This window comes from Borostomias antarcticus, assembly GCF_949987555.1.
Source record: "Borostomias antarcticus genome assembly, chromosome: 7".
Classification (NCBI taxonomy): Eukaryota; Metazoa; Chordata; class Actinopteri; order Stomiiformes; family Stomiidae; genus Borostomias; species Borostomias antarcticus.
The window spans coordinates 24,980,830-25,006,757 of NC_140240.1; the positions used below are offsets into that span (position 1 = coordinate 24,980,830).

The 25,928-nt window shown below is 44.6% G+C and overlaps 2 protein-coding genes across 2 annotated transcripts in view; one reads left to right on the plus strand and one right to left on the minus strand.

The window, feature by feature from the left end:
- Positions 1 to 2,995: 2,995 nt before the first annotated feature.
- Positions 2,996 to 15,825, minus strand: tmc7 (transmembrane channel like 7). The gene is made up of 16 exons (XM_084441277.1): positions 15,734 to 15,825; positions 14,876 to 15,131; positions 14,309 to 14,457; positions 13,818 to 13,973; positions 13,176 to 13,261; positions 12,827 to 12,972; positions 11,772 to 11,919; positions 11,270 to 11,446; positions 9,805 to 9,950; positions 9,293 to 9,407; positions 8,925 to 9,022; positions 8,493 to 8,676; positions 5,296 to 5,426; positions 4,912 to 5,067; positions 4,565 to 4,643; positions 2,996 to 3,254 (listed from the first exon to the last, which is right to left on the minus strand). The coding sequence occupies exons 1-16, from the start codon at positions 15,747 to 15,749 to the stop codon at positions 3,063 to 3,065; spliced, it is 2,235 nt and encodes a 744-aa protein (XP_084297403.1). The 5' UTR covers positions 15,750 to 15,825; the 3' UTR covers positions 2,996 to 3,062.
- A 1,977-nt stretch (positions 15,826 to 17,802) lies between these two features.
- tmc5 (transmembrane channel like 5) overlaps positions 17,803 to 25,928 on the plus strand; it is a gene marked incomplete at its 3' end in the record, with an annotated part of 13,557 nt that continues 5,431 nt past the window's right edge. Inside the window, exons 1-9 of the mRNA XM_084441397.1 lie at positions 17,803 to 17,906; positions 18,527 to 18,786; positions 20,590 to 20,727; positions 21,798 to 21,900; positions 22,412 to 22,493; positions 23,362 to 23,622; positions 23,958 to 24,103; positions 24,592 to 24,736; positions 25,433 to 25,585. Of these exons, the coding sequence (XP_084297523.1) occupies positions 17,836 to 17,906; positions 18,527 to 18,786; positions 20,590 to 20,727; positions 21,798 to 21,900; positions 22,412 to 22,493; positions 23,362 to 23,622; positions 23,958 to 24,103; positions 24,592 to 24,736; positions 25,433 to 25,585 (1,359 nt within the window). The 5' untranslated portion in view covers positions 17,803 to 17,835. The remainder of the gene's footprint in view (positions 17,907 to 18,526; positions 18,787 to 20,589; positions 20,728 to 21,797; positions 21,901 to 22,411; positions 22,494 to 23,361; positions 23,623 to 23,957; positions 24,104 to 24,591; positions 24,737 to 25,432; positions 25,586 to 25,928) is intronic.

Consider the following 25,928-nt stretch of genomic DNA (forward strand, 5'->3'; position numbering starts at 1 on the left):
CTTTGAAACAGATGCATGAGAAAAGGCGTTTGATAACTGGAAATGTTTGATCCAGTGACGTTACATCTGCAATCAGGGTAATATGTAAGACTAATGCTGCAGGTGAAAACAGTCTTTTATTGTCGTCTGTTCCCCCCTGGGCACAGTGGGCCAACGCTCGCTCAGACATCGGAGACGGGGAACATGCAGACAGTGGTCCAGGATGACAACATCACTCTGTGTCTGTGGGCCGACATCAACAAGAACCCAAGGCATGTCTGTCGCTTTTCTCCTTCACCTCCTACCTGTTTCAACTCACCTCTCCTTTTTGAAACTACTGAAGATTACTGAGCAACAGCTAGAGCTGTGACAGTCTCTCTCTCTCTCTGACTCTCTCTCTCTCTCTCTCTCTCTCTATCTCTCTCTCTCTCTCTCCTTCTCTCTCCCTGCATGTCCTCCAGGTTTAATGAGTTCGAGGAGGTGGGCCTGGGCTTGGAGGTGCCCAAGCAGCTGGCCATGAGTGACATCGCTGTAAGAATCCTGCACAGCCACAACAACTATCTGTCTACTTGGCCAAACTCCTGCATTGGTTCTCAACCTTTTTGGAGCTCTGGACCCCTAGCATATTTCGAAAAATCCTGAATCCTGACCCCCCCCCCACCCCTAGCCTGGGTCCAGACATTTGAATGTGCCCACTCCACCAAAGTTAACTGGTTCTTGAAGAGCTCAAAGGAGTGTAGCGAGGTGACATTCTGTCTGATATCAGGCTACCCCACATCGCCTCCCGACAACAATATATATTATTTCTAAAGCCATGACAGTCATTTCTATTGTATTCGTATTTAACTTTAATTATCTTAACAGTTTCAAGCTTTTATCCCCACACTTTTTTTTTACATCACTAAAAGTACAACTTTTACACATGTTATGGTATCCATGACACTTAGTTTGCCTATCTGTTTAAATGATTATTTGTTTATAGCATTTCAAGAATGAGTGAGTTAGCTCAGTTAATGGGAGAGTTCTGAATGCATGCAAATAAGGTTCATTGATTCATTTTAAAACAGTAAGTCTACATTTGTTGTAACATGTTTGTCATACAATATTATTTTAACATATTTTGGATACATTTAACCAAAATGAATTATTTAGAAATAAAAATAAAAAGTAAACAATTTTCCCATGGACCCCTGTAATTATGCCAGGGACCACAGGGGTTCCATGGACCCCTGGTTGAGAAACACTGACCTATGAAAACTACATTTCGTTCATAGACCAGTGCTAGACACCTACTGTATTGTGAAAATTGGCCATTTCTCATTCATGTGATCATTGTTCAAATGTATGAGTGTTCAGTCATGGCAGCCTAGTCTTACCACGTGACTCATCATAACACGGATGGATGCACTTCGACCACTACTGTTTTTTTTGTATACCTCCATGGTGTTGCCTCGCGTCAACAGGCTCTCTTTGGTTTCCGGTCTAGAGAAACCTAGTCTCGCCAGTTGCTACGAATTAGAATATAATAACATGGACATATCGAACAAAGCAGCCTATTCCAGAAGAAGTTCTTGGCGCATCGCATCGTAGGTTTATGGGTAGAGCTGTTTTTTGGACAAGAGGATCACTGTTCGCTTAGACCGGAAACCACAACTGCAAAGCAAATAGATCCCAGGCTAGCTCTGTACATGAAGCCAGGCTAGAGTGCATGAGTTTTGGTCGGGTTTTGTTGCTTTTAGCCAAAGTAAGGTACGAATGTGATGTGATCACAAAGATGTCACGAATGAATATACTTTTGAATATCCCATTATTTATTTTGTATCCACAATTAAAGAGATACAACATTCATCAGAAAAAAAACAAATTCTCAGAATGACATGAAATACAGTAGTAATTGATAAAGGTAACAGCACACCACAACTCACACAGGAGGGTACAACACTTGAGCTATGGTCACCATAACACATTAATAGGGTCAGGCAGTGAAAAAACAATTGGTATTTTCAGTTGTAGACAATAAGACAAAATAGCCGACTAAAATGTGAAATATTCATACACAGACCATTAGTGTATATTTATGAAAAATAAGAAAAAAAAACTTTTTTTTGCATTTCAAGTGCTAGAAAATATTAGTGTTCATGGGCATTCAAGTCTAGAAAACACTGGGTCTGCTTTGGAATAAAATATTTAATTCTTGAGGATTCTCAAAACGTTGTAGTGGTTTTCATAATACAAGTCCTTCTTGGAAGGAAAAAGTGATAGGAGGAAAGCCATGTCCTACAAAACAGCAGGTCTCACAGTAGATCAACATTAAACTGTAAAATAACAAAAACCATAACAGAACAAGTATGCAGTATTTTGGGAGCTCTCAAAACAATAGTTCCAACTAAGATTACTACAAGACTGGACAAGTTCATACTGTATGCTTTGGATCATCAACACCAAAGAAACAGAAATGTAATGCTTCCCATGTTGGGCTACTCCACCAAAAAAATAGTTTATACGTGTGTGTAGGAGTCAGGAGAGGGCTGAACCAGGAACAGCCCTGAGCGGTAGGGGGAGGTTATATGTGTGTGTAGGAGTCAGGAGAGGGCTGAACCAGGAACAGCCCAGAGCTGTAGGGGGAGGTTATACGTGTGTGTAAGAGTCAGGAGAGGGCTGAACCAGGAACAGCCCATAGTGGTAGGGGGAGGTTATACGTGTGTGTAGGAGTCAGGAGAGGGCTGAACCAGGAACAGCCCAGAGCTGTAGGGGGAGGTTATACGTGTGTGTAAGAGTCAGGAGAGGGCTGAACCAGGAACAGCCCTGAGCGGTAGGGGGAGGTTATACGTGTGTGTAGGAGTCAGGAGAGGGCTGAACCAGGAACAGCCCTGAGCGGTAGGGGGAGGTTATATGTGTGTGTAGGAGTCAGGAGAGGGCTGAACCAGGAACAGCCCAGAGCTGTAGGGGGAGGTTATACGTGTGTGTAAGAGTCAGGAGAGGGCTGAACCAGGAACAGCCCATAGTGGTAGGGGGAGGTTATACGTGTGTGTAGGAGTCAGGAGAGGGCTGAACCAGGAACAGCCCATAGTGGTAGGGGGAGGTTATACGTGTGTGTAGGAGTCAGGAGAGGGCTGAACCAGGAACAGCCCAGAGTTGTAGGGGGAGGTGGTGGAGGGGCTAAGGCTGTGCCTGTCTGGGGGGGACTGGGACTGGGAGCTGCGGGGCGACCGGACAGCAGAGGACCTCTGGGCCTGGCAAAGCTTCTGGATCAGGAACCGCTTGTCTCGACTCTCCTGGTGAACACAAAAGAGAGATGGATGAGTCAGGTTTCACTGGGGGGCGCCAGTTTTCTTCATTCAACCTATTGTACCTTGGAAGAAGGAAGGAGGGAAGTATCATTGTAACATTGCTGAAGACACTAAACTCAAATAATTGAGTTTGTCCATCACTCAATATTCCCAGGAATACACATGTACATGAAAAGAGAGTGCAGTAAAGCATCCTGCACACTAGCAGTGTTTGTAGTGTTGTTGTTTTTAATCTCAGTTCACTTTGTTTATTTGCATAATTTCAAAATAAAAATACACAAGAACAATAAAGATAACAAATAATATACAGTTCAGGGAGAGGCTGAAAACCTGAGTGAGCTTATTTGGAGCCTCCACCTACAGTAAGTTAAAATTTCAAATTTTTTGAGAGGACACAAAATTAACAAACACATAATATGACAGCATACGTGTGAAGGCAAAGTAATATAATATTACATATATGGGTCAGTGACAAATAAGGGTGTGAAATATGGAAAAAGAATTTGGGGAAATACTGTTTTAAAAGCATGCATCAGGTGTGTTAATATGTGGATTTTGTATTTATGTTGGTTTTATGTCATTTGAAATCACATTTGCATATTAAAAAAAAAAAAAAAAGGTAAGACCAAATGCGCCTGAAAATGTCAAGTGGTGTAACCAGAGAAAAGGGGTAAATATTCAATATTTTATCAATCTAGAGTGTATGTAGGTGTACTCATAATAATAATCAATTGCAGCATGTTACCTAAGAATAGATTTTATCAGGGTGATCTCAAATTTTTATGTTTCACCAGTTTCACAACATCGAGCGCGTCATATGGTACAGTATGCTGAAAACAGCTTGGTTTTTGTTATAATCTATGGAAATGTATGTCAAAATGGCTAAAAACATGTTGTTAATGTTGTAAAATATAATGCTTAGCTAGGAATAGGAATATAATTAATATTCCTGTATAATTTCATATTTTCATGAACAAACACTGGTTACACCATTTGACACAACCCAGTGTCAATTGGTGTAACCATCCACATTTACCACATTTATTATATTGTATTGATGATGAAATGGCAGACAAGTAAAAAATGTAAATTTAACCAAAGGGACACAAAAAAACAAGCGTCACATCTTTGACCCATATATACAGTATATAAACACCAATAATGTCAAACCTACAAAACATCTAACCTGACCTAAATCTACATAATCTAACCTAAAACAACTAAAAACTAAACCAGATTTTCAAATCTAAACATTTTTTATAGCAACGGCTGCTTTAAGGTCTTAAGTTACTCACCATGGCCAGCTGCTCCCTCAGTTGGTTGATCACTCTCTTGTGCGCCCCGGCTAGCGCTATGACGTAAAACATGGCCAGACTACAGAGAGACGGACACAAAGGATCTTATACGAATAGAAAAACCTCAACATTAACGATAAACACATCAGAAGGACTGTAACTAGTACTAAAAGCAGCTACAGGATGAAACAGTAGGACCTTTAGTCAAATACATTTTAAATACATGAAAGTATTTATTTCAAATCCATTTAAGGTGTAGAGGGTAGTGGGTTATCACAATAACCCCCACCCCCACCAGCATTTAACAGTAGTCAAAATAGTATTTTGACCCCAAACGAGCACCGTACCAGGTGATGACGAAGAAGGAGATGGCGAAGACCTCGGAGGACAAGCCCAGGAAGAAGCGGCGTGCCCCGGTGGGCAGCTGAGACACGGCGCGGGGCAGCACCTCCCAGGAGACTGTGTAGTTGACAAAGGGGCCACACGACTGGGAGCAGCTGATCCTGGGGAGCGAGAAGAGGAAGGAGGCGAGGGTCAGTTCAGACGGTTTGGTTTGTCCAGTCACGACGCACCCTGCTTCTTGTTCCGGACGTCAGTCGGACAGAACGCGGGTCGTTCGATCCGTCGGGTGGGATTCATTCAGGCGGTTTCTAGTGGGTTCATACAAAGCGGGTGGGCTTTTTCCCTGGCGATGAAGAGTCTACAGTAAACACTATGGGTCATGTACTCACTGGGCTATGCTGACAGTGACTGGGACACAGGCCAGGGCTAAACCAATCAGCAACACAGCCAGGAAGAAGAAGTTGGAGCTGGAGGCCCTGAATGGACGCGTGGCCGGACGACAGTTGTTCACCAAGGACACCTGGGGAATCAGCAGCACACAAGGTGATCAATACACCTGACTCATCCATAGATATGTAAATCAGTGATGAATATGCATAGATGTTTCCCATTCAGACAGTTAGGTGATCGCCAAGTTACAGAACGTTCCTGGTCCCTATCCGATGGGAGAAGACAAAAGCAGGAACAGGAAGTGATAGACGTACGGTTGGAAGCCATCACTGTACAATATCTCATTCATCTTCATCTTTACCACCGAGATTATGACTGAATCAACTCCATGGGCCGACCAGTCTTCACTCTACAATGAAAGCAGTCTCTGTCCTACCATTCTCAGGGGTGCAAACTCATCAGGGGTGAAAAAGGTGATAAAGATGTGGACCTTCTAGGGGGGGGTAGAAGAACTTTTAAAATATCAGCTTTAAAATGTGGATTTACAGTGGATTTTAGCATGAGGATATAGGGATACGGTATGAGACATCCTTGTAGCCTGAGTCCAGACATTCAAATCCGCCCACTCCACCGAGATCTCGTTACCTGACACTGTCTGATATCAGGCTAACATCCTTGTGGACTAGGCTATTTGGTATAAACAGCTTTTAGTTTGTATGCCCCCATGCAGCCTTTGGAACACCCTGCCAGAGGACCTGAGAATGTCTAAGACTGTGGTAACTTTTAAGCAAAATCTTAAAACATACCTTTTTAACATTGCTTTTACCACATAGTGCTTTTACTTTTATTGTTTCTTTTAAATCTGTTGTCACTGTCGTTGCTTGATTTATGTTTTTATCCGTCTCCTTGATTTATATGAATAGTGCGATATAAATAAAATGACTGACATTGACAGTTTTTGATTGATTTTGGTAGGCTACTATCAGCCCTATAGTGCTAGTTTATCGTGGTACAAAATAGATGGCGGTATAGCACAGGTGAAAGTAAGTTTGCATAGCGTTGTTACAGCCCTATACAAACCGTACACAAGCTAAACTGCACTAGCCTGCCCTTACATTTAGCCTGGGGCCTATTTGCTTTGCAGTTGTGGTTTCCAGTCTAAGCGGAGAGTGATCCACCTGTCCAAAAACAAGCCTACCCATGAACCATGATGCGATGCGGCAAGAACTTCTTCTGGAATAGGCTGCTTCGTACGTTCGTACCTCCCGTTCCTCTCTCTCCCTCTCTCTCGCACCCCCACCCTCCCCCTCAACCCTGCTCACTGTCCAGAACCTGGCCCACGCCAAACACCACCTCACCACCAAGGGGCTTCTCTGTAGGGAACACATCCAGCAGAAGGCCTAAAACACTGCTAAGAGGCACAGAGGTCATTGGACATTTCAGCAGCTGAATGGCTAGGAGATCTGAGAGGTCAGGAGAGTAGAGCAGGATCTTCTCTTGCTGAGACCCCCTTCCTCCTGCCTCTGAAGGACCCAGGCATGCTCCCATCACTCATCGGTACACCACTATCCCTGCCTTGACTACCCAGCCCAGGGGCTCCTCCCCGCTCTGTATCCCCTCCCCACACTACAGACAGGCCCACCCACCCTCTGCTGGCTGCCCCGCCTCCAAGGACCCTCCAACAGGTCCCTCAGCAGGGCCATAGGAAGGAACATTTTAGAGTTTTTTTTTTATTTAATATGAAAATGTGTCTCTGTCTCTTTCTCAACCTGAAAAAAATTTAATAAAAAAAAATCCCTCAATGATTATTTAAGTTTTTTTAGTTTCTAGGTATTTGGGTAACTTGCTGATTGCTTCAATATGCATTGACACACTTCATTTCCATTTGGAAGTGTAGCTAGACTAGCTAGACTTAATGTGCAAAGACTACAGAACAGCTAACCTGCATCAAGCCGACAGAGATGTGCAGGAGACGTCTACCAATCAAACCATATCACTTGTGAAAATAATATATTGTGGGTATTTTCTATTTTGGTAGACCGTTTAATGGTATTTGGTCCATTGTGGGATGTGTATGAATTGACTACAGATACAGGATGATGATTACAGACTCCCACAGTTGTATGCATGTAACAGCAAGAGTCGCATGGACTCCTGTATAATTAGTCAATTGAAACTCAGTCAAGCAAATTGAATAGCTGTATTGCCTCTCTACTGTGGGTTGCTGTATTATACTGCCAGCTATTAATGACAACAAAACCACATAACTACCAAGGTAACTACCAAGGTAACATTATAGAGTGCCTAAGCGGAAGCAGGAAGAGCCATCGCATGGGACCTTATTTCTAAAAAATATGTACGGTAGTCAACGGAGATAAATAATTTGTTGATCGTGTTTGAATTGTGCCATGACCATACACATGATGTTTAAAACATAATTAGGCAAGTCAAGAAAGTCACAGTTTGTCGTAATACTGTAAAGCACTTATCCCAGAACAAGTTTAAAATGATTAAAAGAGGTGAAAATCCCTATTCTTCCCGTTTCCGCTTAGACACACCCATAGGGAGGCACCATTGTTGTGTAGCTAAACGGGCTATAGCATTGTTAGGCTAGCACTAGCAAGCTGTCTACAAGTGCTAGCTACTGTAGCAAGACAGCTATAGCAGTAGTCTCTCTCCAGACTCCAATGGATCGCTCCGCATACTACATAATAAGAGTCTGTGTCACTTCGCCACCCAAGCTGGTATTCTGAGGGCGCTGGGATTCTGGCGTTACCAATGAATTGCAAGGATTTGACCACCAGATTTTTGCCCCAAATCCATAGAGATATGCAGCATGCGTAGTTTGTGTATCTTACGTAGTGTATCAGCAAAAAAACTAGCACGAGCTAGCATAGCTAGACAAGAGTACAGGCTACAAGCACAGAAGCCTTTCTTTTGACGACTCAGAAGAACGGCAAACGTTCGCTGAAAGGTGACAGGTTTGCACCCCTGATTCTACAGGAGGGCTGGGCCTATCTAAACCGTAGCCTGCATAGAAGATTGAATTTTCTATTGGTATCAGTGGACAAAAGAAATGTTGCTTCGGGCCTCTGTGTCCTGCCTGGAAAACTAAGGGAAAAGACTGGGCAGAGAGAATGAGAGCAAAACGGTTTCGGTCGGACGACGGACCAGCGTTCAGCCATTATCGTCTTACCTTTTTGATGTAGAAGATGATGAAGTACTTGATGGTGCAGATGGCGGGCAGCAGGGGGCAGTAGAAGGTGCCGATCCAACAGATGGTCTGACCGTAGACGATCTCCAGCACGTTCTGAGGGATGGCAAACTCCTGCTGGCCCCACCACTGGGCCAGGCCACAGTCACAGTGGTTCACTATCAGCCTGGGGAGGGAGGGAGCGGGAAAGAGGGATGGAGGAGTCAAGGGAAGGAGGGAGAGGAGGAGAAGGGAGGTATGAGGGAGAATAGTTTGATAGATAAACACTTCAATAGGGAATAAGAGAGCGATATCCTATATTGGCTCTTGGTCATCTCTGTGGTGAGGAATTTAGCAATGGTATTGTCATGACACTACAAAGCTATCAAGCGCAAGTTAAATATGATTACGACACACTGTACAAGACTAACTCACTTTCTGGGGAACTCCACGAAGATCGTAACGGCAGCAATGATGATGAAGTCAAAGATCATGAGTTTGTACATCTCCTGGCCCACACGGGTCTCCCAACACTGTAGATAGATAGATAGATAGATAGATAGACAGACAGACAGACAGACAGACAGACAGATGATGATCTATAGCTCAACTAACTTTCAACTAACTTTCAACTAACTTTCAACAAACCCTGACCGAACATAAACCCCTATGCATAAACAGTTTTTCTCACATCAACAGAGTTCCAGTTGAGCCTCTGTTGATCATCTGTTGAGGTCCCACAAAATACGAGTGTATCAAAATAAACACGGACGCCCCTGGGCTCCGTCAGCGTCTGTACTCACCGAGTAGAGAACGTGGTTGTAGCCACACACACAGGGCTCCTCCTTACACCTGGTGATCTGAGACCACAGGGAGAACAGCAGCACCCCGATACTGGCCAAGCGCATGAACACACACCTACAGAGAGAGTGAGAGAGAGAGAGAGACTGTCAATTCATCAGGACTAGGGCTCACTAATTAACATGCAAAACTACCTGCATCTTGAATGTGAGTGTTGACTATATTCAGAAATACATATTGGATGTACTTGATTAATTCCACTACACATGCTAACTGTGCATTTTAGAGACTGTTACATTGGTCCCACGGTGCACGAGAAGCCGAATCAAGCACCCCTTTTGAATTTCAAATCACATACGATAAGTACAGTCCAACGCTTAGGATGCGCAAGATTCGGTACCATCAACCCACCTGAACAGTCCTAAAAGTGCGGAGCTGCGGTTTGAATCAAACGCGCCTCAAACCACTCCCACAGTGCCTGATCTATGTAACTCCACCCAGGCCTAGAGACTACCTCATGAGGGTGAAGCGGATCTCGAAGGCGGGGGAGTAGTCCTCGTAGTTGATGATGATGGCGAAGAGGAGCGGGGTGATGAAGTTGGCCAGCGTGATGACGATGGAGGGGAGGTACTCATAGATCAGGTCCAGCAGGAAGTTCACCTGTTCGTGCGCCGCGGCGAAACAAGCCACAGGTTTAATCGTGGTAAAGGTTTCAACCTAGTGGTAAATAAACATGTTCCCAGATAACGTTTCAGGACTGGAAAAGATCAGCAGATCCTCCCGAAAGGTCCTAAACATGACAACTGACTGTTGATGGGGAAAAAACATAAGTGGGATAAGATGGGTTGACATTTCACAACTTTAAAGTGGCAAGTTCAAGTTTCATTGTCTTTGGCGCCACCTTTTGGCAATAAGTGGTAATTGCAGAAGTTGTGTGAATTTTTTTCATTAATTCATTTTGAAATCAAACACAAGCCACCAATCACATCAACCTGTGCGCTGCTGATGAATACTGCGTGGGAATGTCGCCACAGACAACCAGCTCACAAAACTTGGCAATGCTGCAAATGGAAAGGCTTTCATGAATGTGCTGTGTTACGTTCCTCAATATGCAATAGGGTTAGCGGCCAAACGGACGTTTATTTATATGAAATCCTTAAAGGACAATGGTCGTTTTTGACAACCTGGACCTTATTTACGACATATTATAAGACGTTTGACTCACCGAGATCACTTTGGTGTAGTTCGGAGGCATGTAGAAGAAATTTAAAATCCAGCGCGAGCCAGTATATCCATGTAATGGCGGTGGTCGGGGCACTTAGAATGCAGTTTCAAAAAATCTATTTTCTGCAGAGAAACGGTTGTTTTCATCAATCTGTCTTGATGAATCGCTAGTTGTGCTTACATAGAGCATAGGCCTGTTGTGGTTTTCACATGCCATGATCTTTAGAAACGTCTTTCGAAACGAAATAGCTTCCTCACTTGCTCCAGCACGCATTCGCACAGCGCGCAATCGTTGCTCCAGCACGCTGTGCGCATGCGTGCTGGTGCAAGTGAGGAAGCTATTTCGTGTCTAAAGACGTTTCTAAAGATCATATTACAGAGGCATGTGAAAAACCAAAACAGGCCTATGCTCTATGTAAGCACAACTAGTGATTCATCAAGACAGATTGATGAAAACAACCGTTTCGCGGCAGAAAATAGATTTTTTAGAAACTGCATTCTAAGTGCCCCGACCACCGCCATTACATGGATATACTGGCTCGCGCTGGATTTTAAATTTCTTCTACATGCCTCCGAACTACACAAAGTGATCTCGGTGAGTCAAACGTCTTATAATATGTCGTAAATAAGGTCCAGGTTGTCAAAAACGAGCATTGTCCTTTAAGACTGCCACTTTAACACACTCTTGATGACTAAACAGGCTACAGTCTAGCATTTGTGAAGATCGTTATTCCGGCACCGTGTGTTCTCTCTACCTTGGTCATCTGGGCTTTCTGGGAGAAGATGGTGGCCCCGTAGATGCTGTAGAAGCAGGCGGCGAGCACGGCCACCACGAACACGTTGAGGATCAGGCGGATCAAGTAGATCCGGCAGCGTTCCTTGCGCGTGCGGTCGGCGATCTTCTGCTTGATCCTCTCCTCCTCCAGGTCGGTCTGTGAAGGGTCGAGGAGAATCAGAGCACGCGCTACGTCATTGAGAATATTCACATTTCATTACGCGGCCATTTTCCACCTGTGTGTGTGTGTGTGTGTGTGTAAGAGAATCTATTGTAGGTAAGCATTACAACAAATGAGAATATCCACCGCCTGTTTATCGGGGGAAATGTTTAATAAAATGGACATTTATCTTGCACTTCTATCTTATTGCCTGACTGTAAATTATGAGAAGTGTCCCCACGGACTCCAGTTGATTCGTTTTCGGACCACTGCCGGTTGTGGAAGCCAGCCGATACACATCGCCCCTCCCAGCCCAGCCCACCTTGAGCTCATACAGCAGGCTGTTCCTCTTCAGCCTGGCGGCGTTCTCGTTGGTGATGCAGAAGTCCCAGCCGGAGAAGATCTTGTTGCAGAAGCTCTGGAAGCGGTCCTCGTCCTGCACCAGGTTTCGCTTGAAACCAGTTGCCGATCTTGAGGGGGGGGGGGGTGTAGGAATATCATTTGAATAAACTATTTTCATGAACAATGTATTGTTGTTGACAAATGCGCACGGTCCCACTGATTACTTCTTTGCATTCATTCGGAAGGTTCCCGGTTTGATTCAAGCTCTTCCTGGCAACATGTTGAAGTGTCCTTCGGCAAGACACTGAGCTCCAAGTTGAGCAGGCTGCACCTTGCATGGCAGCTGGCCGCCATTGGCGTGTCAATGTGTGTGTGAATGGGTGAATGAGAGGCCACTGTAAAGCACTTTGGATAAAAGCACTATCTAAGTGCAGTTGACTTACTGTTTACCATATATAAGGTCAGAATATAGCCTAGGGTTTTGTGCTGCAGACTTTGTGCTAGTACCTCCTGACTAAGCTCAGGATATAGTCTCAGAGCCAGACTCTCTACAGAGGACAGAGTCTGGACTTCAGCCGCTTAGAATTTGTAAAAGGAAGTTCTTAAAAAAAAAAAACGCATCACTTCCGGACTGTCTACTACTCTACGGAATTTTGACGGGATATCCGCCCGTTTTTCCCCCAACTTCCTTCAACAAAATGTCAATCCGGACCGGAAGTCGACTCGTCTGGCCCGCGAGACTACTCAGTATATAACCTAGGGTTTTGGTTATTGGGTTTTGGGATGCAGACTCGGTGCTGGTACCTCCTGACTATATAAGCTCAGTATATAACCTAGGGTTTTGGTTATTGGGTTTTGGGATGCAGACTCGGTGCTGGTACCTCCTGACTATATAAGCTCAGTATATAACCTAGGGTTTTGGTTATTGGGTTTTGGGATGCAGACTCGGTGCTGGTACCTCCTGACTATATAAGCTCAGTATATAACCTAGGGTTTTGGTTATTGGGTTTTGGGCTGCAGACTCGGTGCTGGTACCTCCTGACGATCCAGACGAGGCTGAGGAGAAGCGAGGCGATGGTGACCAGCAGGTAGGCCAGCGGCAGGTTGTACCTGAACCTTGGGAAGTGGATGACGTGCACCTTGTAGTAGCCGTAGAACAGGTAGGTCTGCTCCAGGAAACCCTGCGGGGCGCCATCCACAGAACTCATCCACACAACTCATCCACCCCATAAAATCCATGGAACTTGGGTTCCCAGAAACCATTCTTGTCTCGCTAATACTTCCATTGAAATCAATATACTTTGAATGTTTATACAGTTCTAACACAGTAAAAGAATATTGATCGGGACAGCGCTGAGGGAGAACAGGCTACGGTACTACGTACCCCTCCTGACAGCAGGTCAGTGATGTGCTGGTGAAAGAGCACGAGCCCCCGGCGGGAGCTACTGGGGTAGACGCTGCACATGCTGCCTGTGGAGCACAGCGAGACACAGCCCGGCGACGTTAGGAGGACGTCCGGGAAACGTTACAAAACAAAGCTGTGAACATGCTCCTGTCACCCCTATCGTTATCGGTAAGCTGATAAGACAGAACAGTTCAAAAGTTACAGCCGCAAAGCTACCTCTGCACACAATGTGACACTGAGGGCTGTAGTGAAAGGTTATAAACAGGTCATATAGAGGTTATACACACTTTATAAGCAAATTAACAGGTTATACTGTATGTAACGGTAGTACTCTGGTCTGCGTTGTGGTCTACCTGTTCAACCTCTGCCAAGGGCTTGCCCAGGGTGGGATTCAAACCCACGCTCTCACCAGCTCTAGCGCTTGCGAGGTGGACGCACTGACAGTTGCGCCAATAGGGCTACCACTTCCTCGGACTCACTCCACAAGGGTTTATGAGGACGCAGTCGGTTACATATATACTGTGCAGGTTATAAACAGGTTATAAACTGTACAGGTTATAAACAGGTTCTGTACATGTTATAAACAGGTTATAAACAGGTTATGGATCTGGTTGTCGTTACCGTCAGCCTGGTTGTAGGTGGCGTTCCCCGAGGCGTGCGGGGCGATGATGATGGGCAGCATGACAAAGCTGAACACCAGGAGGAAGATGATGAAGTTCAGCAGAACCAGGAAGCGCAGGAAGGAGAAGTAGGACAGGATCCCCGTCCCAAACATCCCTGAGAGAGAGAGAGAGAGGGAGGATAGACAGAAAGGATAAGAATGAGAGAGGATAGAATGAGAGAGAGAGAAAGAGAGAGAGGGATGGGGGGGGCATCGGGGGAGAGAGAGGGAGAGGTATTGGGAGAGAGGGGGGGGGAGAGAGAGAGAGGTAGTGTAGAGAGAGAGGGGGGTTAGAGGGAGAGGGAGGGCGGGGTAGAGAAGGAGAGACAAACAGCCACCCTGATTCTTTGGGACGTTTAGGCACTCATCGTCGAAACAACCACAATTTAATTCAACCGATTGAGTCCAAACACATACGTTTTCACCAAAAAGGTGCTTTTCAAATACTCACCCTCTATGACGTGGATGTCCCCCCTCCAGAGCTCCAGGTTGCTGAGCCATTCGCGGGCGTCCTCCGACAGTCTGCGCAGGGTCCTCCTGGTGCTCTGACGCCACTGGCCCCAGCTGCTCAGCTCTCTGGCCTGCTCCAGACGCTGGTCCCTGGGGAGGAGAGCACAGAGGCCGTCAGTCAGTCAGTCTATGGAATACCCGTCCAGAAAACCTAGCTACGGAACCAGGTAGTCGTTTTTTCTCGAGCACAGGCCGAGCCCGGTCTATATAAATAAATAAATAAACTAAGCAGAGTCAGTCGGATCTCCTTTGATCTCGGCCTGTCTAGGACTAGGCTTGGTTTGTGTCGTAGAAATCCGTCCACAGAAGCCGATTCTTTTCGGGTTGTGTTGTGATTGTGATTGTGATGAATGCAACATGCCTGGGTCTGTAATAGAGCTTTCTGCTCTGTAACTTTAGTTTGAAACCAAATTGAGCCCCTGTGAAACTACGTAACTGATGCGTAAAATAATTTAAACACAGTGACTAATACACAGGATAGTACAGGCTATCCTCCTCCCAGGCTCACTTGTCTCTGCGTTTGTCCCCCATGGGCCTGGCCAGCTCCCGGACGGGCCTCTGCGTGCTCCTCTGCGCCTCCTCGTGCCTGGTGATGGTGCTCGCCCCCCACCTCCCGCTGCTGGAGGAGCCCAAACGGTTCCTGGAGCTGCCCCGGCGCTTGGTGCTGCCCGACGAGGGCTTCCTGCGGTAGAGCAGGGACTGGTAGCTGGGCAGCTGGTCCAGCAGAGGGTTGCTGGCTGGACCGGTGCGGTCGGTGTAGAACACTGTCATTGATTGGACAGGGATGTTAATTTATACACAAGGCGGGGTCACTGATTGGGTAGTTAGATAGAGGGAGCCGGAGGTTCAGAATGGAACAAAGTTCTCCCATAGGCCCATAGTTTTAATAATAATTTAACAACAATCAAAATAATTGCACAACTTTGCAATATTTACAAAAAGTTTGAAGATGCCATAATTGTGTCAAATAAACGTCTTTTATCTAGCTGAACAAGCTCAAATGAAGGGAAGTTTAAGTTTACTCGTTGTTAAAATTTGCTGACAAGGTTTTATATTTTTGAAAATATTATTAATATCAGCCAGAAGAGCTATTCGTGGATGTATTAAACTAGCTAGTACTAGGAGGGTCCAAAATTAACCCCACTAACCAATGTCTGGTAAGAAATCTGTCTATCTGGTCATTTTTTTCATTTAGTCGGTAAGCCAAAAAGTTCGTTTTGGACCCTGAGTGCTAGTGTACCGGTGCTAGCAGTTAGCAGGCTAGCCCAGTTAGCTGGTGCTAGAAAATTACATCAGTACATGTAACAAGCAAGCTCGCTATTGTCAATTTGTCAAAAGTCAAACGAATTGAGTTTTTATAGTTTACCTGAGTCTACCTCCATTTTCAGTGATCCTCACGAACTTTTGGCAGTCATCAAAATAAAGTTTTTTGGTACAACTGTGTTTGCCTATCTCCCGTCTCTGTCCTGGGAAAACAACGCTATAACAACACATCCGCTTCCTGGATTCCAACAGACCGCAACTTATTGGCCAGAACCATGGATGTATTAATAGAACCTGCCAGAGCCAGAACCATGGATGTATTAATAGAACCTGCCAGAGCCAGAACCATGGCAGGACCAGCACAGACATGTGAGTAGGCTAGATGTCATCAATTAATGTGGTGTATTTGAATTCGTTGCAAGGGAATTTAATTAAACTGCTTTAATTTAAATATTCACACACAGTCACATATTGATATTTATTTGTGACAATTCTACACATTGATATGTAGGCTATTAGTGACAATTCTACACCCATAGAGAATAAAATGTCCCACGTTTGTGAAGAATCAATTTTATCGTTCAATGTTTTATTTCGTCAAAGATAGCCTACCCATAAGTCATTTAGTAAAAAATGAACATTGCATCTATAAGTACCAAAGAAAGTAAGAGTCCGCACACTGTAGGCCTAGCTCCCATTAAGATTATTTATGGACAAAACATATATAGATATGACGTTTCGACCGACAACCCTCTTCCTCAGACAACTGAATAAACATAGCCACACCAAACATTTATATGGTATCTAAGAGTCACATGACCCTAATGGGATAGACAATTAACCCCTATAAGAACATGTATATGGGAAATAACTGGTTTAATTATTAGCCTATTCCTGTATTTTATTTTTCCTGCATTTTGTTTTAAATGTCATTTTTTATGCATTTCGTTTTATATTAGGCTACCTTTTATGTGTTTCTTGCACTTTGTCTTGATGCTTTTAATGTCTCATGTAAAGCACTTTGAATTGCCTTGTTGCTGAAATGTTCTATAGGCCTACACTTGCCTTGCCTTGCCTAAGGAACATGAGGTCCCCGACAGTTAATCATCATTCCTGGTTGACACCTGTTATCCCTAATGCACAAGACACTTGAACGCATTCATAATGATCCAACATTTTTCATTTTGTGGCAACCTCTTGAAGGCCAATTAGGTTAGACCCCGGAAGTCCTTGTTATGCTTGTTATCACATCAGTCTGAGATTTGCATCTTGTTTGGACTTTTACCTCTATTTTAGCCTACAGTTCCGGGTAGCCACAGACACCCGCTCTCCACAGGCAGCTTATAGGCTACATCTGTCATTCTCTCACGCTCTCGCCTTCCTGGCAGGCAGCACTTTCAATTCAACCACCTGAAGGTATTCTTTCACCTGTAGGCTACTTACAGCTATTTCAGAGTCATTACAGCATATCCAGGTAAGATAATAATAATAAAAAATAAAAAAAGGGATTATGGAGTTATTTCTCAATTAGGCTATTAGAATGATTAAGGAATAATATACTGTACAGAATGGTCTATTTTAAACAGATATATGATTTACTGTAGTCTCATTGGAGATTTGAATAGCCTACCGATAGCCTAATAGAACTAGGACCACGAAGACGTTTTTTTTGCATACTGTTTCACACTGTCAGGAATGTGTCATCTAATACAATATGCCAGTCAATATGTTGTTGTTTTTTTTCCAGATTTTTATTTCATCATTCTGATTTTTCTATACTCAGTGGAACAACACACTGGTAGCTGGCAGAAACCATATCCACAGTGTATTAATAAATAATGAATAGCGCTCGAGCATAACAGGAGTTGAATTTCTCACAGGTTTCCTCTCAGCAATTTAACTGTCAGCCTCGTCAGTGAAACCCATTCAGTTCATATCACATTCTGAATAGCGGCACTTTTGTTAAGACTATCTCCTTGCGTCAAATCTTCATTCTATCTGTTGAAATCATCCTGTACCAAAACTGCATTGCTGCAGCTAATTTAGTAGTATGTGAGAGCCGGTAGACTAAACAGGCGCGTGTTTACACAGAATACGTGAGCGTCCGAGACCGTGTCACACTAGAGGAACAGGCAGAGAGAGAGAAGCATCAGGGGGAACCCTCCGTCGAGTAAGAAGTGAGAGGAGAGCGAGACCGAGGATCTCATGTCACACAACGACGGGGGATACTTCAATCCTGCCTATCATGACAGCGACACACTGGAGGTCGACAGGAGGTTTGACACTTCACATTAGATCAACTACTGTCTTTTTCCTGCTAATTGTTTTGATGTTTCTGACACTGATTCATTGTCTAGTGGACAACGTGGCCTGAAATGAAGGCAGTTTCCTGTGAATAGAGATGAAAGCATTTACTTACTCTGAAATATAATTAAGGAGGGGGGCTATACACCCCAGGGAGTTAGTTGTTGTTGAAGTTAATTTTGAAATAGTCCTGGCGATGGTGTCTCCTAATGGTGTAAATAAGACAACAGTCTCTCTCTCTCTCTCTCTCTCTCTCTCTCTCTCTCTCTCTCTCTCTCTCTCTCTCTCTCGAAGTCCCTCAGAAAAAGAACAAAACTTAAAAAGCTTACGATAATATTGCATTTCACTATGCTTTCTGAAATTTGCATTGTCTTAAGTGCACAGACATTTTCTCTACTATATTTATCTATTATAGTGATGGAGATGGGTCTGGGAACAAGCATATTTGGCATCAGTTTTCAGGAACAAACCTGTTGCTCATGAAATAAGAGCCTCTTATTGCGTCTCAGTTTCTCTCCATTTCCCGTTTTCTGTCTCCCTGCAACCCCCCCCCCCCCCCCCCTCTCTACGTCGTCGCCCCCCCTCGGAATAGCCCCTCCTCCAGGACCAGGCCGCAGCACGGTAACCCCTACGCCGGGGAGGACGACGGCCGCGCGGGCGGGCGCCAGAGAGGCTGGCAGCAGCAGCAGCCGCCGCAGCAGCAACCGGATGGCCGGGCCAGCTACGACCCGGCCCTGGACAGGGTGCCCTGGCGAGGCTGGCAGGAAGGCAGCTGGAGGGGCAGAGACAGCATCCCCATGGGCCTCCTCTCCCCCCGCCCCGAGAGCCCCGAGTGGCAGCAGCATGAGCTCAGTAAGCGGACCCCCTCCTCGTCTCCTCTCTAGTGGGGGGGGTGGCTGGGAAATACACTAGTGTGATGAGCAACAAGCCCAAATATCGCCGGTAGTTCCTTGGGAAAACCCTTTGACTAGAAGTGATTGGGGATGACGGGGTTCCTGTGCAGAAGGTTGGCGGTTCGATTTCCAATTTAGTAATTGCTACTGAATTTAGATTGAGAAGGAAATTGAGACAACCAGTATGAATGGTAATGCTTTGATAAAGGTTGCGTGTAGTTTACAGGTCTAGTGTGTGGCTGTTTAACATCAACTGCATTTTTCTTTTCTCTGAGTGACATTGTGTGTTTCTATGCTGATCCTAAATCCTCACTGACTGGTCTCTCATCTCTTGCTCCTCATGTTTAGATCACAGTACATTCCAGATAGAGCCAGCTCAGTACGACCCCCCTCCTCTCGTAAGACTTCCATCAACATACTCAGGTACTGCTGAAAGAACTTTGAAAACCTTTCGTTCATTTAATTCCATTTCTCCGAGACGGAATCTTTATCCCCGGGACCATTGTTGCTACTCTATCTGTCCCACTGTTGCTAAGACATCTTTGCAAACAGACGCATTACTCAACAAGTCCTTAACAAGACTTAAGAGGAAGCACTCCGACATGAAATATTACTCATGTACTGTTTGCAACAATGTTGTGTTTAGTGTGCTGTCTAGTTAACCATTCAGGGACTAGTCAACCATTACAAGCAATGGCATATGACGTAGGGAAATTGGCATCTGTAAGATAAATAGCTATGGAAACTGGGAATGCGCTATCAAACAGGATACAGTGCATTATCCTGTGGTCTGGTGGCTTCATGTGTTGGTAGACACTTTGCTGGGCAAATGAACTGTCTGTGTGTCGGACCTTTTATTAATATTTGCTCTATTATTTAAGATATCATTGAGATTCATAAACAGATTAGTGGTATTAGTGGTTTTACGCAACAGGTAAGTAGGAGATAATCATGAACTCAAATGGGAGCCAGACACCCATTGAACACCACTGTAGATATGATATTTCTGTTCTATCCGTCTTCACATGCTTATCTGATCAAGCATTGTTGTGTTGTTTTATTTGATAAACAGAGAAGGAAATATGTATTGTTGCTCAATAGCTGATGTGATCCCATGCTTCTTGTTGACACTCCAGTCGGAATACTGTAGAAGTAGTGCTAAATATTAACCACAAGGGGATCTCCCCTTATTGATCTCTGAGAACTGTACCTACAGTACATCCTTGAGCAATTATTGACCATGTAAGTTAACACGCAGTCCCCCATGTAAAGTAGTTGCCCAATAATTAATTGTGATTGTCAAGCCACACGGAGCACCTACTACATACAGTATGCACTAAATCAATCAATAGAAATGGGCTTCTCTTCTTATTTGATTACTGAACTTCAAATACAGTAGATCTGCCAGTAGCTGCACTCTCTGTGTATTCAGGTTATAACTAGGTGTGTTGGAGATGAACAAGGCAGAACTAATCAATGATCATGATATAAAAGTGATCGATGAACAGAAACTGCCATATTGTTTATTTGTTTTCAATATTTACACTTTGTTTTAAAATATAATAATTGAATGCCGTACTAATACTTAAAGCATTGATTTTCACCATAAAATAGTACATTTTTGCCTGTGTTTGTCTTTAACACCCACATGAGTCCAGATATTAGCCAGATATAGTAGTACAGTAGATAACACCTGATCATCCCCAATATGCTCAATTTGTTTCTTGGTGAATACGCTGATGCACTTTCGGTGTGTTTTCAGCTAATACGCTGATGCACTCTCTGTTTTCAGGTAATATGACAATGCGTTGGAGGGGAATGAGGAGGATGAGTCTATTCCCTGGCAGCGAGGCTGCCGTGGGTTTCACAGAGGACGCTATCAGGAACGAAATGGAGAACGGTAAGACAGGAACTCTGTTCTCCCTGTGGAAATATGTGTTCTCTCGTTCAACTCTCGTTCTGTAGGAAGTCATTTCTGCAGGTCAAACTGGTGTCACTTTTATGGAAGCACAAACTCACTGAATGCGCCAGCTCAGAAGCGTTAACCGTTGGACTGTGTCATACCTACATTCCTCACTTTATATCTGTCCATGATACTGTATCTGTCTTTTATCGTCCTATCGTGGGGAGTTTCTTGAGATTGGCCTACTGGTGTGAAGAATCTAGGGAGAAATGTCTATAACATCTACAGTCTTACTGCTATGTATTTGATTTAATGTGTTTGTTTGTTTTCACATGGACACTGTGTAGTCGATAGAATGAGGGAGACAGCTGATGCTGCTGCTGTGGCCGTTCGGGGTAGTGGGTGTCAAGAGGTCACACTTAGGCCACAGGGACACCTCTCTATGGGACACTATAAACCACACAACCCAGACTGACAACCAATGGTGATTAAGACATCATGTTAGGGTGACAGGCGACACATCTGTATGGTCACTCCTCCACCAATCTGGCTTCACTAGGCCCTAAATGGGCAGGCCTAGGTGTGGGGGGTGGGCCGAGAGAGCACTATTTAACGTCTCAACAAAACCTTGAGACTTCGATTTGGAAACGGTAGGCTACTCGGCCGGACGGACAGATTCGCTGCTCCCAGCAGGCAGACACGCTGATAACACCATGCGGGGGAGGGAAGTCTAAGGCCTTGACTTCGCGCCACAGCCGCAGCCAGCAGAGAAGCAGGGAGAGAGAGAGACTAGGGAAACATCCCAGTGTTCCATGTGATTGTATCCATAAATCTATCATCTGCCGCTGCTTCCAATCCCGTGTTGGGTGATTTCATCAATGACTATCACAATAAGAAGGCTATTAACATCATGGTTCATAATTAGATGGTGCTGCAACTCTTATCAAGACTTATAAAAATAAAAAAAAACACAACGCAGAGCAACAGAAGAAAAGACCTCAAAAGCCAACAGGTGTTCGATCAGAGATCAGCTCACTTGTCTTTCTTGTCATTCCTCCACCCCACAGAGGAACAGGATTTGGTGAAAGAACTCGTCGCCTTGTCCACACACGACCGAATACGTGCCATTCGAAACCTCCCAATGAGCTTTGAGGAAAAGAAACACATTAGGTGGGTCTGGGGTCACGAAAGGTCAAGGGGGACCAATCCTTTTTCAGTTTTTACTCTGTGGAGTTAATCATTACACTCTATTAGGAAAGTGTTCTGTCGTAAAGTAAGTCTTCTGTATGCACAAGTGTCCGTTGCTTGGAGTGTGAGGTAATGTTGTTTTGTAATGGGGGGGAAAAGTCACACAGGCTCACACACATACACACAAGCACACGCACATGCACACACACACACACACACACACACACACACACACACACACACACACACACACACACACACACACACACACACCATCTCCTGCTCCTTTTCCTTACCGTACTCAAGGAAATGTTCACAATAAAAGGACAGTCAAGTCCAAAGTTTGCAGCCACACAGCCGAAGCCTTGCTCTACTTTTGACAGGTCGTATATCTAGAGATAAAACATGATAGCGACAGATGTTGTGTGTATGTCGCCATCACACGCGATCTCACAGACGCCAGCCTAAAATGTGTTCCTCGTTATCTTCTCAGGAGCCAAGTCCTGGCGTTCAAATCCTCCAAGCGTTCCCGTAAGTTGACCTGCTTCGCGGACTGCTCGGAAAACGTGTCCTTGGTGAGCAGGGTTGTCCAATTGTCCAATTAGAGTTGAGTGTTCTGTTCACAGTCAGCAAAGAGGACTCCATACCTTCGCCTCAGCTAGCAGGTGCTGTGATGAGGGACTAGGAGTTTTTCCTGCTCAGGTCACATGGTTTGAAAAACTCAAAAGCCAAGTGTCATCAAACCTGGGTCATGCATGGGGTTTTGACTGGGTCATCATTTACTAAATCAGTTGAGGTGTGTTTGATCTGGCTCTGTGTGAACTTTTGGGGACTGTTCCATTGTTCCAACTTCCATTGATGGTACTGCCGGGTGATCCAAATCAAGTGCTCCTTAAGTGTTTGACCCAGGTCTGAGAACAGTATATCATAAAGAAAAAGGAAAAAATGTCTTCCTTGTTCTAGCACTGTGATTACTGGTGTCACTCGTTGTTATAGAAGGCTTTACTGGCGAGGATGTACAGTTGAATGACTTGGATGTACAGTTGGCTCACTTACTGTTGGAAAATTTTGATCAACATTTAATGAAGCCTACTTATGTTAAGTCGCTTTGGATAAAAGTGTCCGCTAAAATTAGCTAGATGTAATACCACAGGTTTGAGCACATACATAGAGAATGACACACAGTAGCAAGCCTGGCTGAATTAGTACTGGCAAATACTGTAAAATACTTGGGGTACGCTTAACTTATATATGGAATGAAATCAATGGATTGGTCCAATAGCTAAGTGCCAACTGTGAGGCGTGAAGTCAAATTCTTTCTCCTCAGTGCCTTTGAAATACGATCAGGTTGTCAGGATGTCATCAACCCAGGTCTGCACGGCGGGTAAAAACCCTTTTGACTTTCCCTGACACGTCGTCGTCCCCCCCCCCCCCTCCCTCCAGTCCTTCCGCAGGTGTGGATCTCACGCGGCGTCGGCGCGGCAGACCCTGGAGCTGTGGCAGGGCACCCTGAAGGAGATCGGCGGCAAGTTCGGCACCGGTGTCCTCGCCTACTTCCTGTTCCTCCGGTGGCTGCTCATGTTCAACGTCTTCTCCTTCCTGGTCAACTTCGGCTTCGTCACTGTCCCCCAGCTGGTGTCCGACCCGGCGCCGGACGTCCCCATGGGCGTGACCTTCAGGGGGCTGGAGATCCTGACCGGAGCGGTGCGTTTGTTGGCGCTGGTGTGGGAATTATTTTGTGTTGTTCGCGTTTGTCACGAACACTGATTTGAGAACTGTCCTCCAATTTCTTAGCTGTGTGTTTTCAAAAAACAACGTCTGGTCTGATTTCCTAAAGATTTGGCTTAGCGGCGGTAGCCTACCAATCTTATTTAGCCATGGTATAGGCTAATCGTGGCAATTTAATACTACTGAAATGAAAAGCAAAATCTGATCCCAACCAGTATACACACCACCACGTTTATCCCTAACATGACACACTAACAGTGTGTTTTGCAGTGAGGGATGTTCCGATGATTTCTTTCGATTTGGTTCCCCAGGGTTACTTCAACTACACCGTGATGTACTATGGCGCCTATAGTAACAACACCACAGGCCAGGAGCCTACTGAATACAACCTACAGCTGGCCTACTTCTTCACCATAGCGGCCTACATGGTTCTGTGTGGTGGAGCTCTCATCTACAGGTCAGTAGGACGGGAAGCAACGGTAACACTATTGAGTGTCCTCTTAGAAACCTGTAAGATGCCAGGAAGAGTCCAGCGGCGCTTTCTGCAAATGGTGATCCTTTTGAATAAATGAAATAAATCACCTTTAACCATAACCCTAGGTTGTTATGTTGTTGGAAATCAACAGAGTTGCTTCTTGTTCAGTGAGCGCCCATGGACGACCTTTAGCACAAAAAGTGTTGCGTAGTTATCTAGAAATAAAGCATATGGACATGACATCAGTCATGAAATTTTCATTATCTGTCAATTTATCTTCTTAATAATAATATGCTCATATTTGATTTTATTAGGATTCATTGTTCTCATACAGATCCATTACATCTCTTCCTTCAATATCGATCGTCATGTACAGTAGTTCCAGTAACATATCATTTTATACTAACCGTACAGTAACATTACAGTAACGTGTCATTCATCTTTCAGTCCTATTTCTTATCTGTGTCCAGCATGGCCAGGTCATTCAGGAAGAACTACGTCCTAGCTGACCCAGCGTCGGGCGGAGCCTGGACCACCCTGTGTACCTGGGACTTCAACGTGACCAATGAGAGGGCGGTTCGACAGCGCAAGAACAACCTTCGCATCCAACTCAAGGTCACTGTCCCGTTTCAGACAAATGTTTGTTCCCAGAATCCTATATCGGTATCTATCCATCTTTCTCTACTCTGTCTTAATAGACTAGGCAATCTGTGAGAAAACCTCACCCAACCCAGGACTAATTGCAACGGAAATCTTTTTTGTTGTATGCAGGCCATGAAACCTTCCAGTTACTAAATGTCCATGAAAATCCAAGTGGTGAAATATTGTCAAAATTGGCATCATTTGTGTATAGGTCAAAAACAGGAAAACTGACAATTTTACTGATACACAAAAGTTTATAATTTGTTCTGGTCATATTAAGGATGTATATGACAAAAAAATCATGTTTATTGTATTATAAGAAAGCTGAAACCTGAAATAATATTTATTTGTATAAGTCTGCAGTTTAAATCAGTGTCAGTGGTGTTTAGAGCAACAATGCCTGCAAACCTGTTAGATCATCTTGACTGATAATCTTCGCTGAGGCTGTTGACAAGAAAAGCATTATCTTCAACAAACAAAACTATAAAGACAATACAAATCAGTCTTATATTACTGTACATATACTGTACAGTATCAATTTGTAGGTGAACTACATGGATTTTTGTTCTCTCATTTGGTGCAGTAACTGTCTGAGCATCTTCTCTCAAATAGTCGGCAGCCAAGCGACCTCACTTCCTGCCCCTGACCTGGTCTCCTCCTCTCCTCCAGGAGTCCCTCTCGGAGAGGACCCAGGCGGCCCTCCTGCCCCGGTCCGAGAGGCTCAAACACTTGGCAGTCCACCTGGCCACCTGGACCTTCTCCACCTCCCTGGCGGTAGGCTGCGGCGCCGGCATCTACTTCCTGTGTCTGTATGACCAAGAGGTACGTAGAAGTCTCAAAACCGCAAAGGCGAGTAGCGTGCGAGTAGTCTAACTTCTTTAACTCAACATACTTATTGTACGTCACTTTGGATAAAGGCGTCTGCTAAATGACTGTAATGTACAGTAATGTAAACAGTCTCAAGACCTTCCGACTGTAATTGCCGTCTGTGGGGGAAATTATTTTCTGTGCTGCTGTTTAAAGCTATAACTGGTGCAATTGGTAAAGTAACAGACTCCTAAATTTGGCTGTGGTGTGTGATGTATGAGGTTTACAAACTTACTTTTCCATGGTAACAGAGTATTTACTTCTTGAGTAAATACCAAGTACCTTGAGTAATTACAAA

Bases quoted from the DNA above. Each gene is read 5' to 3' on its own strand.
- tmc7 (XM_084441277.1), bottom strand. The intron at 14,458-14,875 runs GTGAGCCTGGGA...TCTCCTCCCCAG, and splicing joins GGGGACAAACGCAGAGACAA to GGACCAGCGTCTGGAGCAGG. The intron at 11,447-11,771 runs GTGGGCTGGGCT...GACCCTTCACAG, and splicing joins GCCTGCTGTATGAGCTCAAG to ACCGACCTGGAGGAGGAGAG.